This window comes from Drosophila sechellia, chromosome 2R (assembly GCF_004382195.2).
Source record: "Drosophila sechellia strain sech25 chromosome 2R, ASM438219v1, whole genome shotgun sequence".
Classification (NCBI taxonomy): Eukaryota; Metazoa; Arthropoda; class Insecta; order Diptera; family Drosophilidae; genus Drosophila; species Drosophila sechellia.
This window is the reverse complement of record NC_045950.1, coordinates 15,244,933-15,262,405: the sequence shown is the minus strand read 5'-3', so window position 1 is coordinate 15,262,405 and position 17,473 is coordinate 15,244,933. Positions and strand designations below refer to the sequence as shown.

Genomic DNA, 17,473 nt, shown 5'->3' with positions numbered 1-17,473 from the left:
TGAATTGATACACACACGAAACTAGATAATCGCGATTTATGACGCAGAATAAAAAAAAAGCGATGAAAACAAAAATCAGCAAATAAAGCAGCAACAACAAATTTGATAAAGGCCAGGGTGGAGAAGAAGGTGGAGAAAGCGCGGGGGTGGGAGCGAGAGGGCAGCAAGTGAACGATGTCTCGTTTTTTGTAATCCCCTCTCTCATTCGCTCTCTCTCTTCCACTGCATATATTCTTTATCTTCTCGTCTCCGCTTCCTTGCTTCTCAATGCATTTGCACTTTAATTACTTTTTATTAGAATTTATGAAGGCCACTTTTGTTTTTGCCAGCGAAATTGCCTAAATAAATAAATAGTTGCTGTGCTGCCGAATAAAAAAACACGCGACAACAAAAACAACAACGCGAGGCGTGTCGCTTTGTCGCCCGTTCGTGTTGTTGTTGCTGGCGTAAATACTACGTTTATTTTTTTTTATAATTTTATTCCGATTTTCGCTACGCGCAAGTTGAACACCACAAACCGTTCACTTATTACACCGACACGTGATTGCGGGGCAAATTCGGCCAGTGGATAATTAACAATTGTCCTACGAACACGAAAAACTTCACATGCACTTCGTCAACGCGCAGCCCACAAATGTTGTTGTTCCTCTCACCCCTCGCTAGCGATGGCACTCTGTCAACGGGCCTATCGATAGCAGCGCTAGTCGTTCGGCGGTGGCAACTCTGACGGGCCGTCGTTAGGAAGATATCGATATTAGTTGGCCAGGGGGCTGCCAGACTGGGGGAAATTTTTAAATTGCTGCAGGACATTCAAAATTCAAAGAACTCAATTATTAAATCCAAATGAAGGTACATTTAATAGCAGCGCAAAGGGAGTACTTTAGTTTACGTTCTCAAAACTACTTCAATGTTTCTTTAGTTATTAATTATTATTTTTTTTTTTTTATTTGGCAAGTTAGTCTAGGCATTCTAAGACTATTTAAAGACATTCTTATCAAATATTTATACGCCTCCGTTGAAGAGGAATATAATTTAATATATGTATTACAATTATTCTCGGTATTGCCAATCAGCCAGGCTTTATAGGAAATTCTCCTTAATCTTGCCCTTACTAAGAAATTTGATTAAAAAATAAATAAACTATACTGCCCGAACTAGTTGAGAATTGTAAGCCGCACAAGACACGGGAAACGGGTATAAAACAAACACAGCGGCTAATGGGGCATTTGATTTTATTTAAACGCACACTTCAAAAAAGCAAAATTAAAATGCGATAAGGAGTCCGCAACTGCTGCAAAATCTCAAAGAGCAGCCATAATCAGCTACAAACTGGGGATCAATGCAATAAATGCAATCATTCCACGCAGTCATGAGCTGGAAGTTGCATCTGCTGGTTGTGCTGGTTGTGCTCGCCGCAAACCTTTGTCGGTCTGAAAACTGCGAGTTGGTCATGTGGACAGAACCACCGGCGGTGCTATCCGGCGGATCCATAGAAGTGTTCTGCAGGTGCAATAGTTCCACGGTGGGATGGCAGGATCTCACCGTATCCGACTGGCAAAACCTAACAGTCGAAACAAATCGAGTCGACGACGTCACCATTAAGCACAGAAAACGGAACGTCATAAGAGACTTTATGCTGTACTGCAGACTTCAGGATGTCGTAGTGACCAAGATGTATATGCCCATAGTTCCATTAATCCGCGTGGAGGAGTTAAGATGTCACTTTCATCCTCTCGAAACTGAGCTATCGTGCAATTTCAGCGATGCGAACTATTTTGTTAGCAACAAAAACTACTTCTTGAGCATTAACAGATCACCGAGCGTTCCGTGCTTATTGAAAACCTACGAAAATACCTTCCATTGCCCAGGAATACCCACAAAAAACATATACAATAAGTATAACTTAACAGTGGATATGGATTACAAAGGATACAATCAGTCCCTACAGCTCCAGCTCGGCTACAAACAAGTCCTTTTCCCGGAGTGGCCCAAATATAAAATACATATAGTGGCCGCTAGTCGCGACATACTATATCTAATTTGGCCAAGTCCTTTCGATCCGCCCGATAATGAAAACATGGAATGGCGAATATGGTTTTTGCCACAAAACCCCAGGATTGAGAAGTATCTTATCCAGAAAAAGATGTATCTAAGATTACATCCATTTTATACGTGGTACTTTTTTCAAAGTCCATCGTTCGCACACCAGACCTATATATTGCGTATGTCACGTCGATATCCCTTTTGGGAATCACCCTGGTCGCCCGAGATCGAGACCGCAGATTTCGTAACGGAGGCCAGGACACCGGATCGACCTCCCAAGTTTCTACCAAACGGATTCTTCCACCAGCCGGAAAATGGAAATCTGTATGTGTATTGGCTTCACCTGGACGAACTGGAGTTCAACGGACCGAACTTTACGTATTACGTTTCAGCCGGCAAAGAGTAAGTGAAATAAATAAATACAATAAAACTGATAAACTAATAAGAAAAAGTGATCATTCTGTTTACAGAAAGACAGCTACCATCTTGAGCAACAACTCCGCTTTGTTTCGGGATTGGGATGCCACCAAGCCGGCCACAGTAGCCATTTGGAGCGAAAACTCCAAGGGAAGATCAGAGTACACCAGCGAACTGAAAGTGCCGATGTTAACCAATTCCTTACGACACCAAGCCAGAAATTTGTGGTACCACCTGGATAATCAGAGTATCACATGGCAGCCACCAATGGAACAGGCTGACCTCGTTGGATACACAGTCTCCTGGTGTCCCGTTACTGTCAATAGTTTGCCCATCTGCGATGACCACGAGCTCATCCAGTTCAAAGTGCTGAACGCATCGGAGCATAGATTTCAGTTCAAAGGATCCATGGTGCTGCCAAATATTGCTGTGACTGCAAACTATATGAATAATACTGGCGGTGGAATGCAATGGCACAGTCGCAGGTGGATGAGTCGCCAGGATTACGAAAAAGTTTCTAGCATATCATTGTATCTTGCTTTCGCGATCATCGTGGTTTTGATTGCACCGGTATATGTTCTTATTCGGAAGCTACGACATATGGCACAAATCGATGTAGACGTGCCTGATATCTTGTTTAAGTCAGTGGATCCGAATAAGGAGTGCGATGGTAGGAAGAGAAGCTCCTTTGTGCAGACCGCCGTTCCCGGAAACTTCTCGCCCAAAGCTGTGATGAACATACCAACACTTCCTACGGATTCTAATGAGATAATATATTCGCAAAGCGCTGCTAACTCATACGTATTTATGAATCAAAAGTTAAGCACAACAACAATTGGATCCTAAACTCAAAACAAGTTAAATTTTTAATAACTATACGCATTCTATCTGCTTTTCGAAAAATACCCGGTATTATTAGTGATCACAACTTTATTGATTCACCGAATTTGTTGTTTAATTTAAAAAACCCTAATTCACTTTTATTTTGTACAATTATTATTCGTGTTTGTAGAAAATACAAAATATCAAAGGGCTCGAGCACGTTGACACGGAGAAATGGGTTAAAAACGAATCCAAAGAACTTATTGCACATGTGTGTGTTGTGTTCGCGTGAGTGTATAAATAAATAACGTAATGTATCGAGGATTTCCATAGCAGAAGAAGATGGTTTGCGCAGCTCCTTCACTTCTATGTAACTAGGGTATTATTTCGATTAAGGTTTCTCGGCTGGTTGCCAGGGTATTCCCCACATTCACAGCTTCCGTATGCTGCGGTCTGCCGCCGCTGAATTGAGTTTAGTTCTGTGAAAATAAGAGAATAACGAACGTTAGATATATCTAGACAAGTGCAATCAATGGTAAACAATTGGAAAACAAGCTTTAAACAGTATTAGGCCGAATCTGAACGAATAAACTGAACAATCCTCAGAAGGTATTTCATTAGTATGGATCGTAGTGCGATCAAAATCGAAGAGAGTGTTAATTTAGTACACAACACAGTGGAGCAGAACAAGGAACTTCATGCGAATGCGTTGCCAGCTTACCCCGATTTTCCAGCTGCCAAAGGGTCAACTGGAAAATGCGCGAACCACTCAAAACTGCAGCAGAACGGATCTAGAACCCTGGAGTTTTTCTATCAAATCGAAGGAGGATGGTGTATGTTTTTTTGAAATATATATATGGCGTCAGAATGAACTCGCACATCGCTTGGGGAGCACTTAAGAATGGTATTTAACTGGCTTTAAAGATGCTGTGATGTGTCGGAGACCTTTCTACTCCTCACTGGCCATCCTGTGTCCAAGTGGTGGGTTGGTCGGTGATATTTGGTTGTATTTGGTGTGGTGTGCGATGAGAAAAAGAGCTCGAATTAGTGCCCAGAAGGTATATACACATAATGAAACAGCGTGGCCAAGCGAGGTGACAGTGCGATTGGGTATGGGATGCTAGCGGAAGCCGGAAAACGAAGCCGAATTTTCCATTTCTGACGCCAATTCAGAGGAGTGAGTAAATCAAAAAATTTGCTCTTGGTAAATATCAAACTGCATTAGGCGGACTCAAGGTTTTTACAAAAGAATAAGTAATCAGATGATTGGATTGGTCACAAAATAAGGATTTAGTTAACTAGGTTTATATCTCTCTCTGTGAGTACCGGAAATGACGTTCTGTTTTTATTTTTTTGTTTTGTTTATTGGGTGGGTGTGTGTGCGTGCGTTTTCGTGTGTTGTGGTGTGTGGAAAGAGAAAAATAAAACGAAATCAATAAATTAGTATTGGGTATTGGTTAGGAGTTTGTAGTTCCCTCAAATATCCAAATCGGGCAGAGAAAAGGGTCAAAAGCTGGCGGAGATTCAGATGCACTTACAGTTCCATGGAGAGCACCGTGGGATTGGGACATGCTTGTGGTGCCCGTATGTGGCACTGCTTGTGACAAATCAGCTGGCAGTCGCGGCACTCGTAGCCCTGCTTTCCGGGCCTCCGCGGGATGGACTTCATGCAGATGGAGCACTGCAGACCGCTTCTGGAATGGAAAGGATTTGTAAATTGTATTCCATGCAACTAATGCTTACTGCTTTAAACTTACCCGCTCAAATGCTTGGCGATGAAGGTGTGATCGTTGTAGATGTGCAACTTGGTGCCCTTGCGACGCCAGCGCGGTCTCTGGGCGATGGCCAAAGGCACAATGAAGTGGCTAAAGATCATGCACAGAAAGCAGGTCCATCAGAATCTATAAAGTGCAAAAACTCGATCGAAACTCACCGCTTTATGCCATTCTCGATGGTCTCCAGCACCAGGGTGGAGGCCTCGTGCACGTAGGTTTTATTGCTAGCCGAGGAAAAGCCTGAGATGGCCGAGGATTCTGAAATTGAGGAGCGGCGTGAGTGGTCGGTGATGGAGTGACCAATGCCCATGCGTGGTCCTGTGTTTTATTAATTTTAGTGTGTGTTTGTTTTTTTTTTTTTTTTTTATGTGGCAAGTTGAGAGTGGCACACAAACCAAGCAACCGTTAGGACCCATCAAATCATATTTTGCATATATGAAAATAAACAAAAGAAAAAAAAAAGGAAAGGAGTATGAGAAATAATCAAAACCAAGTCACATTAAAGATTATAAAAAGAAAATTCAAAAGCCAAATTCCAAAAATAAGCCCAAATATTTACAAAATATTCCAAAAATATTCAACCGTGTTAAGTTTTTGTTGAAATAGGTGTTTCATGTGCGTGTGTCGGAACCATGGAATACATACAGATTCGTGTTGTGGATCACAGTTCAGTTAGCAGTTGATGGGTATTGTGTTAAGGGAGAGAAGATAAAACAGACAACAGATGTAGATACAAGTACAGATACAGATTACCAAACAGTTAATTACAAGCTTTGAATGGTACAATATCTGGGGTACTTAAACATTAAGGGAGAAAAGCAATTTACACTTAGTACTAAAGTTATTAATGAGATATAAAGTGATGTATGGAAAATAATGATTTTATGATTTGAATCATGGCTTATAACTACTACTAATGAGGCTGAAGCCTCAATTATAAAGCGAATATCCCAATTATATATTAAAAAGAACGCTTTTAAGAGAGCCAAAAATATGAACAACTTAAAATAAGTATTAGACATAAAAGATTTTGCAGTGCAATAAGCAGTTAATAGTTGATCTAAATGGAGTGAACTTGATATATGATATTCCTTCGCACAGTTATTAGCAGAATGCAGAAGTTGTCCAAAAAATGTGCGTTAAGCCGAGCTAAAATAGTTAAAACGTGGACACTGGCGGAGGATTGTGACTGGATGGTAATTACCAAGTGAATTGCTTTTGGACAGAGTGGCACGATCGACAGATAATGAACGGGAAGAATCACCATTGAGGGTTCCGGTGGCTGTTCGAGGGAATCCGGTGGCTGTTGTTGTATTCGAGTTGGTGGCTGATAGTGACTTATGACTGTTATTATTAGGTTGATCGGCCGAGAGGGTGCGTGTCTTGGAGCGGCTGAGCCGCTTCTTCAGGGTGCCAAAGAAATTACGTTTTTTGCTGCGCCCGCGATCGTCGACCACGTCGTGGCCCTCCAATAATCCGGAGTGCTGAGCCAGCTGCTGGGCACCACCGTTCCGTGGCAGACTGTTATATCCGCCCGAACCGGCGCCATTGGAGTTGCCATTGCCATTGAGGCTGTAGTTGTTGTGGTAACTACTGCCATTGGGCGATGAGGCGGCATTGGGCTGGCCAAACTGCAAGTGATTCAACGGTTATTAATGCGGGATCTTCTCTAGCTTTCAACTCGAACTGCATGCCATGCCGGTGAACTTAGTGAACTCAGTGTACTTACCTCCGCGGTGCTGTCCTCGTTGACGGTGCCGTTACCTGAATCGATGAGAGGCTCACCCAGCTGGCTGGCCTTCTCCTCCTTGGCCAGCTCCAGCTCGAGCTCGGTTTGTGCCTCGTTGGCTGCCCGTTCGAAAGCCTGGGCCACTGCCTGATCCAATTCCGTCGCCGTATCGGTCACCTCGATTTGGCCATCTCTGTTCAACTCGACCTGATTGGTTCGAGGATTTGGTTAAAGAAGCGCATTTTGGGGGGTTAGGCAGAGCAAACAGAACGAGAAACATTTTGAAATTAGCTTGGCTTAAATACTAACTAGCCTACATGACTTGAAAACCATCATGAGGGCGGGATTAGAGACGCAGTAACTCAGATAACTCAAAAGAACGATTGAAGAAATTATGACCAGGTCTGGGTGTTTACCTTAAATGCATTCGGGCTGCTCGAATTCTGGGCGGGATCAGAGACGGAAATGAAATGAAATAAAGGTAAAGAAAAACAAAAGGAAATTATAAAACCGTAGAATGCGGAAAAGGAGGGCACGAAATGTATGAAACCTCTAACGAAAATTGGGTGTCACGGATGTTATTTTATTCTCGGAATCTTTGCCAGAAGAATTGTGTTTCCACAACAACCGTGAACCCATATTTGCCATACACACTCACCCGCTGCACGCTGTGGATGATCAAAGTGCTCTTGCTGGGTTGTCCGCCACTTCCGCTGCTCGAGAGCGCTCCATCCTGCAGAGCTCTTACGGCTGCATCCGCCAGATCCGCTCCATTCCGGATGTGTTCGTTAATGGCCGGTGTGCTGAGACGCAGTGCCTCCTTGAGACGCTGTGGACGTGCGCCCGCCGGGATTTCGGCACCCTCGATGAACACAAAGTCCACGGTGATGGCTCCCGAAACGGGCTGCGTCTCATAGGGGCGCGGTTGCAGCTGCAGCAGCTGAGTGGATGCGGGTCCAACGGCCAGCTCATCGATTCCAACCAGGCCGAGACCGAGAAACTTGGGCGGATCTGAGGCAATCACCGGATGGTCATACACCTCGAACAGGATCTCGGCTGATTGAGGGGAGAGTTCACTGCAATAGAAAAGAAAAACATTACTATTTGTGGCCAATATGAAATCAGTGAGCACTTACAAGAGGAAGTGCTCATCCCAGAAGGGTTTGCTGCCGCGCTGAGTGCCCGTCTGGTTCTTCTGGGCCGGCTCGTCCATCTCGATGACCACGTAGGGATTCTGGGCATCCCTTATTCCATCGCCCTTGACGATCTTCACCAGCAGCCGACGGCCGGAAACCATGTGTTGGGAGTCCCTCAATCCCACGCCACCCATGTGGTGCTCCATGTTGTGCTGTGTGAATTGTAGGAGGACAACATGCGATGAGTGAGTGCAGTGAGAGACAGAGAAAAGATAGAAGTCAGGGAAGAGGTACTTCGTTCTGAGAGCGATAAAAAGACGGAATTAGGGGCTTATGAAATTCGCCTTTAATTGAGAACTAATGCGTGACAGACACTAGAAATTGTAATAATATTGAAAGTATTGGTTGCCCTGAAAAGAGAGAGCGCAAAAGATAGATCTTTTTACTTTCCAGGATCATCAGGGATCATAGGGGGTAACAAAACGAATTGTCAACGGAAACACGAGCGATGAGCTGAAAGTCAGATATCGAAAGGCGAATTCCATAAACACAATGGAGGACGGGAGCAATGAGAAGTGTCTGTTTGTTTTCTTGGATGACAACACTGTACAGATAGTCTCAAGTCGAGTTCTGTGTGCGATGACATGTGTACCAGGACACAGGAGTACAAAGAACAATAAACACAACACTGCCACAAATACGGGAGCTGGCATCTTCTCACTGCTCCCGACGCTCACCGCCAGCGAGTCATAGTGAACGGGATAGATTACGGGCAGGTCCAGGGGCTCCACCTCGGCCCTCGGGCAGGTGGAGTAGATGGAGAAGTCCACCGGATAGATGGTGTCGCGCAAAGCCGTCGTCAGGATGTCGCTGATCACCGTCTGCAGTTGCTGTTCGTCCTGATCCATTGCCTTGATGGCACCCACGCTGTTCATTGCGATGCGAACCTTTGAAAAAAGAGTAGAATTTTGGTTAGTATGGAATATGCTCTTGGTATTGGTGTATAATTGTGTCGAAACAGTAGCACAAGTCATTACTAATTAAACATACAAATTTACTCTACTTTAGGTTCACTTTCAGATTAATCAAACTTTAATCAGTTGTCTGATTTGTTTTTATTATTTCTTTATTGTTGGAAAAGTTACTCACATCCGGATAGCCCTCCACTCGCATCTCACCCTTGAGACTGTTGTAGTTCATGGGAATGGCCATACGGGCGCGGAACCTAGACACGGTGACCTTGTAGTGGGAGGTCTCCACCTTGCCCGACTTCTGGCGGAAGGTCTTCACCTGCAGCACCGGCATTGCATCGCAGTCAAAGGTGATGAGCTGTGATGATACGGGGTTCTCAAGTGATTAATGTCCCAATTGGCAAGAAAATTGATTTAATTACCATATCAGCGGGATTGTTTTCATCGCAATTACAAAATATATTATTCAATCCGGGGGCAGGACTGTCGGGTAGCACTCGAACCACTTCAACGGCCACTCCGTGCTGCAAAAGGGAAGGAATATATGTATGTACATATGTATTAACCACTTGTACGCAATCAAACAGATGGGCTCCTTTCCATCGCTGGATGTTTTATTCGCGAATTACGTAATACAGCAGAGTGCGTTTTTTGGGGCTATAATTCAGAGACGGGATAATGACTAACGACTAAATTCCGACCTTGGCCTTCGACTGACTCCGATCACGTAAAAGGCGATAAAAAAGCAAATCGGAGGAAAGCAAGCGAGGCAAAATCATGTATTAGGCACTTGGATACCCTCTAGCCGAATAAAGTATTAAATATTTAGATTAACTCACTGGAATTGTGATTAATAACAAAAGCATATGAATAGCAATCAATCAAATAGTTTTTTCGTATGCAAATTAAGTTCATAGGTGACCTACTTAAGATAGCTTTCTTTTCACACTTTATAAAATCAGATACAAGCTTATTTCTCAGATTTCATCATTTAGTTTTGCTTGTCACAATTTTGTAAATGAACACTATCAACTCGTCGAGCTAAATACTACACGGTATAGAAAACTGAAAACAAAACGCGTTTTGACATCAGTTACGGCTGAGCGAGTTGCCAGTTCGCCAGTTGGACGGCGAAAGGGAAAGAGCTGGAGCCGAAGCAGCTGAACATCGATTTCAAGTTGAATGTCGTGGCGGGCCAAGAACAAAGGTTAATGCCCGGCCAATAAAGACCAAGTCGGGCTCAGCCATGACATCAGAGCCCGGACGGCCGTGTATGATGTCAAAGCTGCTGGCCGTATGATGTCATTTAGCCATCCTCCGATTGAGACTCACCTCCTCCACAGACTTGCGCAGCGTGTCGTTGATGGCGATTACCCAGGACATGAGCAGCTCGTTGACGATGACCAGGTCGCTATAAAGCCAGCGGAACACCTGGCTGGTCCAGGTGACGGAGCTCTAAAGATTAAAGGTAAATATAGATCAGTTGATTAGTTTAAATGGTGCTTTAAAAGTGTAAACATCCAAACGAACTATGTTTCTTTTCTATCTATATAAATGTGTATGGTTTGGTTTGAAATATTTTATATTCTCACCGTTTCTGGACCCACGACATTTGACGGCGGTGGGACATAGCGCTTCTTGCGGTTCTCTGGCCCAGTGGAACTCTGACGCACTACCCGACGACGTGGACCGACGGCAGCTGCACCAGCGGTATTCAACGGCGAGGCTGATGAGCGTCCTCGACCTCCGGATGCGCCGCCCAGAGGCTTGGATAAGTCCAAGCCTTCCACCTTGCTCTTGGTGGCCAGGAGATCGCGCGGCTCCGAGAGACGCTTCTCCGTCTTGCCGGCGACGGACGAGGGTGATCCGGATGTGGGGGCCACGCTCGTCTGGCGACTGTTGGCCGCACTGGCCGACTTGTCCTTGTTGAGATACTTGTGGTAGAGCAGCTTGATCAGCCACACGGAGAAGAGGGCCAGAACGGCCCACAGGAAAATGAAGATGGCCAGGGAGTCCATTGTTAAGTCACCAAGTCCCTCGAACGAACAGATATAGTCATCGATTTGATCTGCTAAATCCATCGTTCAGTTCCAGGCCGAGTTAATCCCACAGATCGTCGTCATCGTCGTTATCGTTCTGCGGGAATAGAGTCGTTTAGTAGGTGTTTCTCATCTGGCGAGAGTATCTCCGAAATGGGTTGAGATGAGAGGAATTTGTGTATCGTGGCAGCCATGAAAGATCTTAATCCCCCTCCTCCCCAACCGTCCCCGTATTCTATTTATAGAATTTGTACAATTTTCTTTGGGGAAAATATGAAACGTTTTGAAAAACTGGCCACTCACAAAAGCACACAATCCGCAGGAAGTTAAGAAATAATAATCGTTTAAATATTTCCAACTTTGATTGTTTATACTGGTTAAAATATGTACTTGCTTTAAACAAATAATGGAATTGAAAAAGAAAAATCGAAATATTTGAAAACGGAACTAAACCGAACCGAACTGAACTGAAACAGAACTCAACTGAAATGAACTGCTCGCATGCAAATCAATTCGAATCGGATGGTATCTTTGGGGTATCTTCCCTCTCCGCGGCGAGAGTCATTCTCAGATGCAAAGGAATCTGTATCCGACAGTACGGATTCGAGCGAAAGATACTGCGCCGGCGCCTGTAGCTCGTGTCAGAGATGTGAACACTTGTTATCCATTTGGTTGTTCGTGACTCCAACTATTCCATTCTTCTGGCATTTATTGACGTCATAGTTTTTTGGGTCGCGACAGAGAAGGAAAAGCGATGACGTAAGGCTGATTTTCCGTTGAGGAACGCCACACTATTTACGACTTCACCTTATTGTTTATAATATGTTTGTTCTGCTTGTATTTTTAGACCTATCACTGTTTGTTTCGTTCTTTCCGCTACTGGTGGTTGTATTACACGGATTTATTAGAAAACATTGGAGAGAATTGGCATTCGACTATGGATCTTGCGGGGGAAAATAGAAAATGTTTTCGTTTCACTCCCCTGTGGCACTTGTTGCAGTTAATACTGAAAACACATTCCCATTCATTGCTAAATTTTCGCGAAAATACGAAAATGCGCTAAGCGTTTTTGGCGATAGAAAAACAATAACAAAAGCACTATTATGCTGGCGATTATCTGTTTTATATCAAATAATAATGGCAGTGTTATTTTCGCTTCTTTTTCGCCACAACTACGCACGCCATTTATAGGCACTGGAAAAAATTAATGTAACTAATAGAGGCTAGGTATTAAGTATATGTATTTTAATTACCATCATAGTAATACTACTTTTCCATGCACAAAGGCACTTTTGCAATTTTTTATTAAAATTTATAATCATTTAACGCACACTTTCTTTGCCTGCGCTACATTCTTCGACTTTCTGCGCCACTGATTTTCCACTTGGCTTTTCTGCTTTTCCACTCTCCAATCCCAGCAAGTACAAAACACTTTTCGAGCATTCTCAGCCACTGGCACGTCGTCTATTGACCCCTCGCCATTATGTGGCCACCAAGGGCGCCGCGGAGGGGCGTGAAAATGGGGAGGGAGGGGTTTTGTTCTGTGCGAGCGAGAGGGCGATTACGAGAGCAACAAGTACTCGCGACTATTTTTAGCCCTTGGCAAGCGCACACAAATCGCGTTGGGGAAAATGCCGTCTGCCACGCCCCCCTTTGGGCGTGCAACATCAGCCCTAGTACACATGTTCCCATTGCCCCCTGATTGACAGAGATCTGCGATCTAACGGGCGTGTGGGAAAGTGTCCACATCGTTGGGGAAAACATTAAGTGCCATATAACTAGAAAAACATACGATGCAGAAGACTCTTAATACTTTAAATATTAAAGTACAAGCTGATCCCAAAAAAAGAACTCTTTTTTAATTAGCATATTTTGCAGTGCCCTGAGCCAACTCCTCATTAAAATAATCCACCCATATGAACCATTTTCCGCCGTGTGAAAGATGTGCAAAGCTCGGTGTGGTAATAGTTTGTATTCCCAGAAGAGCCGCTGGGCCTGGCTAATTAATGCGAAGTGTGCGGCACATGCAAACTATTGGCCAAGTGGCTTTTGGCCAGCCCGCTTCCCAAGCTCGAATTTGATGGGCTTGGGCAACGGCAACAGGTTGCCAGTACTTCCGTTTTAATTGCCATGCCCGTCAAACCTTCAAGGGGGTCAGAGGTTTCGGGTTGAATGCCCCCAGCCTTCCGAGTGGAGAACGTCTACAAATTGCGTCATTCTTAGTGCCCACTTTTTTGTTTTCTGAGGTCTCAGTACTTTTTTTAGCAAGCTAAGATATTCGGTGGGCAAACATTTTGAGATGCACACCAAGTGCGCATTGCTAATCACATTCAAATGCGAATAAATATTGAAAATGATTTCCGTTACCACGCCAGAGCTAAAAATAGAGATTGTGTAATCCAATCCAATCCAAGCCGATTCAAACCGATACGTTCCAAAGCCGGCGATCGGAATAGACCAAACCACAGGCCTGAATGCCGCCAAAATATAATATATAATGACTCAAATCCGAAAAGTTAGACAGGGGAACACACTTGAGCCACCTTATCTTATCACACTCTTTGCATTTATCGCATTTAATAGCCATTAGTGAATTGGCATTATGACTCGATATGGATCTTGGCACCTGGCTAATAAGACAGCAACAGGCTATCCGGCTTGCTCCCTTAATGGTTTAATAAAATATGTCAAATGACGACACCGCGAACAGTTTCAAATACATGATGTCATTCTAGTGAATGCTCAGTGCTATATGTTTCATTCAAATTGATAAGGCGCTGCTTCAGATTCACACAGTACAACAAAGAAAAAGCTAATGTTTTCAAATTCAAAAGTGAGCGGACTATCTTAGGTATTTCAATTTGGGTGTCCAAGACCTTGGATTTCAATTGATCTTAAAATAAGTAGTTCCATCATCTCGAATTGATTGCATACAATTTGTCATAGCAGTTATTAGGTAGGTTACACCCATTGATTTAAGTGCACTCGTGCCGTCGAGAATGCTCTAATCAGTCATCCATGCATGAAGAGCCTACGAATAAAATTGCACTTTAATACAGCCCGATTAATCTCTTAACCTATGGCAACGATATCAACGACCGAACTTCGTCGTGTTTGCCACTTCAAAGTGTCAAGGTTGGGCTAAATTTGGAAATGCGAAAGTAAGTGGCTAGCGAGCGCAGACAGGGCGTATGCTTGATTTGCAACAAAAGACATTAAGCATACGCAGCTTGATCCCGAGATACAAACGTATGTCAGCACGCAACTGAAAGAGACCACGTCAGAGGTCAAAGGGGAAAGGGCCAGTTGCGTGTTTCACTTTGCTGGCAGCCAAAGTTCAGCTCAGCAAGGCAGCACAACCCATTTTACACAACTCTCCGAGACAGACAAACAGCGTTTCGGAACCTTTCGACTTTGGCCTATTCAAAAACTCGTTTATCGATTCAAACTGGTCCCGAGAACGCATCGATTTTCGCTCTGTGAATATGAGTTCTAGTCAGTCGAAGGCGTTACGCATCTTACTCGAGGAAAGTTCCTGCCCCCGGCTTATTGATTTTTTCCCGGGTTTCCATTCCTTATCTGAATGATTGGCCTGCAAATATAGTCGGCGGCCAGTTTACTCGCCAACCGCATTTACCTTCGGCTGGCCAAAAGGTATTTGAACTTCGGGGCCAATTGTTTTGACCACGTTTGGTCACCCATTTGAGGACCAGGGTTGCCAGGGCAACCACTAAATAATGTAGGGCCCGCGCATTGATTTGTCAACGTGCCGGAGTGCCAAACAAAAATCTGAGTAGAATCGTAAAAAGTGCTTACACTACACGGTTTATTTGTTTGTTTACCCAAAAACATAATTTTCCCTTTTCCTGGAAGTTGCTTTTCCGAGGAAAAGCTTTAACCGGCAAAGGATGCGCCATGCGAAAGAGAAAATAATGGAGAGCAAAGAGTAAAGAGAATGCCAGGAGGGGTTGGAAAATGCAGGCAGTTACACGAGCAAAAAAATATCTTAAGTTTTTGTTTTGTTTCTTAATTAGTTTAGTCATGAAATGTAGCAGTCGAAAAATGAACTTTAAACTGGTATAGAAAAAGTTTAAGTATTAATAAAATTTTATTAATTTGTAATGAGGCTTTTAACTTTTTCTTAGTGCAAAAACATACTACCAAATTCAATATAAATGAATTTTTTATTTTTTTCTCCGTTATACCTTCAAATGTTGCCCTATTTATATATTTATTTCATATTAAATAATAAATGAGATACTTGATGTTGTTTTTCCCTGTGCACAGTTTTCCCTGCCTAGTTTTCCTGGCTTTCAACAGCGCCAACAGCCAGTGACACAGTTTCCACATTTTGGGGTGGCTTCCAGGGGTGTAGAGAGATACGAAACCAGAACCACGAGGGTTGCAGATGGACGAAGCACGCAATTTGGGCCTCTATCGCACGGAGGATCGCCGCAACGTCTTCATGGAGAGCCATTAGGAACACACCCAAAATAAAAGCCAAGCCCAAAATTGGGCAAACCCTGAGCTCAACAGAAGGATGTGCGGAAAAATGGGGCGTTTTCTTTTTGGAGGAAAAAAAGTGTTTGCTTCACTTACCGTATCACAAAGAACGCAATTTGTAGTTGTAATTATAGTTGTTGAATCCGCAGGATGAGTGTGTTGCAATTTGCGTGGTTCGTGGAAGTAAAAATTGATGGCATTATTAAGGGAGAAATCACAACCGTAACCGTAACCACATATGTAATAGCTTTTTAGCACTGATTCTGCGACTTGTCGGCCGAAATGTACTTGGTTTTCAGGTGTTAGGAAACATATTTATAAAATGCAAATACCCCGTGATTGATTAGTGACAAAAAGCTTATAGACCCTGCTCAATTTGTGGGTATTCATGTGTGCATGTATTTCAGTATGTTTTGCACGTGAGTAACATAGGTGGCCAAATATATAAAAGTTTCATTAAATTCCAGAGCCAGTAATTTAGGGCCAGAAATTTCTCTGTGCGAAATGCGAATCGATAAAGGAGAGGGGGGTGGTTGGTAAAAGGGGGTGGTGGCGGGCGGAAAAGCTTGGCACACATAGTAAACAAATGGTGTTTTCACTGAATTTTTATATGCTCTACTCACACGGTTGACCGAATTTTTAAGGCCACGTTAGCAAATAATATTCCTACGAATTTCGATTTAGTGCCAACAACAAAAAGTTCAACCAAAACACTGCCGATTATTCTTGTCTCAAAAATAATGCCGTTTCGAATTTTATTACTTAATATTTTTCAAATTATTTATCTATTTCGCTGAAGCGAGATAGAAGATAGTCGTTGATGATGAAATTCTTTCGTTGGTTATTGTTCTTCTCTTTTTTTTTTTTGTTTTTGTCACTTTGTTCGTTGCGAAGATGGCGATAAAGGAGAAGCGAAGAGGGGAGGCGAGGCAAATGGAGTAGACGCGTGAAGAATTTTACAAACTTCCGTAAAATTAACTAAAATTGAAAGACACAATTGATCTTTTGTTCAATAAAACAGGGTTTCAAGCATTAAAAATATTTCCATTTCATGTTAAAAAAATGTAAAACTAATTTTTATATGTGAAATTGGCATTTTACAATCAAAAATGTATTAATGCGTTAAAAATTCCACAATATTTAAATCCAAATCGAATGAAGCCACTCAAGTTACAGATAATCAAAAACAGAATAGTGGAAGCCACTCAAGTTTAAATAAAATACAATCGAGTTATTCAAGTTCGCCTGTGCTGTATTCAAACTTAAGTTCAATGTCGAAGTGGGTTGCTTCCGCTTGCTCATAAAAGTTTTTTTGGGATTGTTTCTTTGTTATATTTGAATGTCTTCGATAAGAAATCATAACATTCAAATTATGTAGATTGTCCGTTGGCCTTTGTGTGCTTTACACTGCACTACCCGTTTTTAGTTTTTACTAGTTTATACCGACACGTTACTACAGGGCCACACAGTCGATTTAGTGGTTTTCTATTTAAACTTGGCCAACATTTAAATTTCCCCAGCCACAACAACAATTAGAACCGCTGCAGAGAAAAAGAGAGAGAGCGACACAATCAGCTGTTTGCAGCATCAATGAAGAACGCTGCTTTTCGGCAGTCTTTAATTCCAAATTAAGTTCGGCATTATAATAAATTGTTTTTTGTAGAACAAGCAACACATAGTCACACACACACAGAAACACGCGCGCACAGTTTATATGTTAAATTGTATATTTCTGCAATGCTTTTTGAATATTTTGCTGCGGTTCAACAAATATTTTAGCGGTTTGTTGCCAAATTTCCCATGCACAACGTACACACGCTTATCGAATAAGCTTTCGTTTTATTCTTTTGTTTCTTTTCTTTATTTTATGTTTATTTTTTCTGTTGACCACTAGAACAATAAGAAATCTTTGCCGCCGCTATTTTATTTTTCATCCGCGAACGAAACGAACACCAACCTTACTCGTTGAATGTCAAAGAGAGAATAACATTCGCTCATAACATTAATGTTAAAAGAGTAGGAGAGAGAGCATGGGAAT

The 17,473-nt window shown here is 42.8% G+C and overlaps 3 protein-coding genes across 31 annotated transcripts in view; 1 reads left to right on the top strand and 2 right to left on the bottom strand.

Annotated features, from left to right (window-relative positions):
* Window positions 1-645, bottom strand: part of LOC6609900 (mitogen-activated protein kinase kinase kinase kinase 5) — a 48,143-nt gene extending 47,498 nt beyond the window's left edge. For 2 of the 4 annotated variants that reach the window (XM_032714262.1, XM_032714263.1), the window contains exon 1: window positions 519-645. The gene's annotated coding sequence lies outside the window, so the exon portion shown is untranslated. The remainder of the gene's footprint in view (window positions 1-518) is intronic. The other 2 variants (XM_002034514.2, XM_032714264.1) reach the window with 1 other exon arrangement.
* A 764-nt stretch (window positions 646-1,409) lies between these two features.
* On the top strand, window positions 1,410-3,323 carry LOC6609899 (cytokine receptor). Its single transcript, XM_032714830.1, has 2 exons — window positions 1,410-2,445; window positions 2,514-3,323. The coding sequence occupies exons 1-2, from the start codon at window positions 1,451-1,453 to the stop codon at window positions 3,304-3,306; spliced, it is 1,788 nt and encodes a 595-aa protein (XP_032570721.1). The 5' UTR covers window positions 1,410-1,450; the 3' UTR covers window positions 3,307-3,323.
* A 52-nt stretch (window positions 3,324-3,375) lies between these two features.
* Window positions 3,376-17,428, bottom strand: LOC6609898. Of its 26 annotated transcripts, none has more exons than XR_004361301.1 (17): window positions 17,393-17,428; window positions 16,059-16,413; window positions 10,486-10,961; window positions 10,226-10,348; window positions 9,316-9,417; window positions 9,072-9,251; window positions 8,660-8,869; window positions 7,923-8,134; window positions 7,445-7,862; window positions 7,203-7,229; window positions 6,787-6,993; window positions 6,262-6,688; window positions 5,216-5,375; window positions 5,040-5,147; window positions 4,821-4,976; window positions 4,004-4,621; window positions 3,376-3,761 (listed from the first exon to the last, which is right to left on the bottom strand). XR_004361301.1 is itself a non-coding variant. In XM_032714823.1 (16 exons), the coding sequence occupies exons 2-16, from the start codon at window positions 10,972-10,974 to the stop codon at window positions 3,756-3,758; spliced, it is 2,838 nt and encodes a 945-aa protein (XP_032570714.1). In that variant the 5' UTR covers window positions 10,975-11,029; window positions 11,236-11,416; the 3' UTR covers window positions 3,668-3,755. The 26 variants fall into 26 exon arrangements, 7 of the variants coding, with proteins under 7 accessions (XP_032570713.1, XP_032570718.1, XP_032570715.1 ...); XR_004361294.1 differs by lacking the exons at window positions 16,059-16,413; window positions 17,393-17,428 and adding an exon at window positions 11,236-11,416 and having other exon boundaries at window positions 3,669-3,761; window positions 4,004-4,250; window positions 4,609-4,621; window positions 10,486-11,029; XR_004361302.1 differs by lacking the exon at window positions 17,393-17,428 and having other exon boundaries at window positions 10,486-10,964; window positions 16,059-16,435.
* Window positions 17,429-17,473: the final 45 nt, after the last annotated feature.

Bases quoted from the DNA above. Each gene is read 5' to 3' on its own strand.
- LOC6609899 (XM_032714830.1), top strand. From the start codon at position 1,451: ATGTGGACAGAACCACCGGCGGTGCTATCCGGCGGATCCATAGAAGTG. The intron at 2,446-2,513 runs GTAAGTGAAATA...TTCTGTTTACAG, and splicing joins TACGTTTCAGCCGGCAAAGA to AAAGACAGCTACCATCTTGA.
- LOC6609898 (XM_032714822.1), bottom strand. From the start codon at position 10,974: ATGGATTTAGCAGATCAAATCGATGACTATATCTGTTCGTTCGAGGGA. The intron at 9,418-10,225 runs GTGAGTCTCAAT...TCCCTTTTGCAG, and splicing joins TGCGCAAGTCTGTGGAGGAG to CACGGAGTGGCCGTTGAAGT. The intron at 4,977-5,039 runs GTAAGTTTAAAG...TTTCCATTCCAG, and splicing joins ATCGCCAAGCATTTGAGCGG to AAGCGGTCTGCAGTGCTCCA.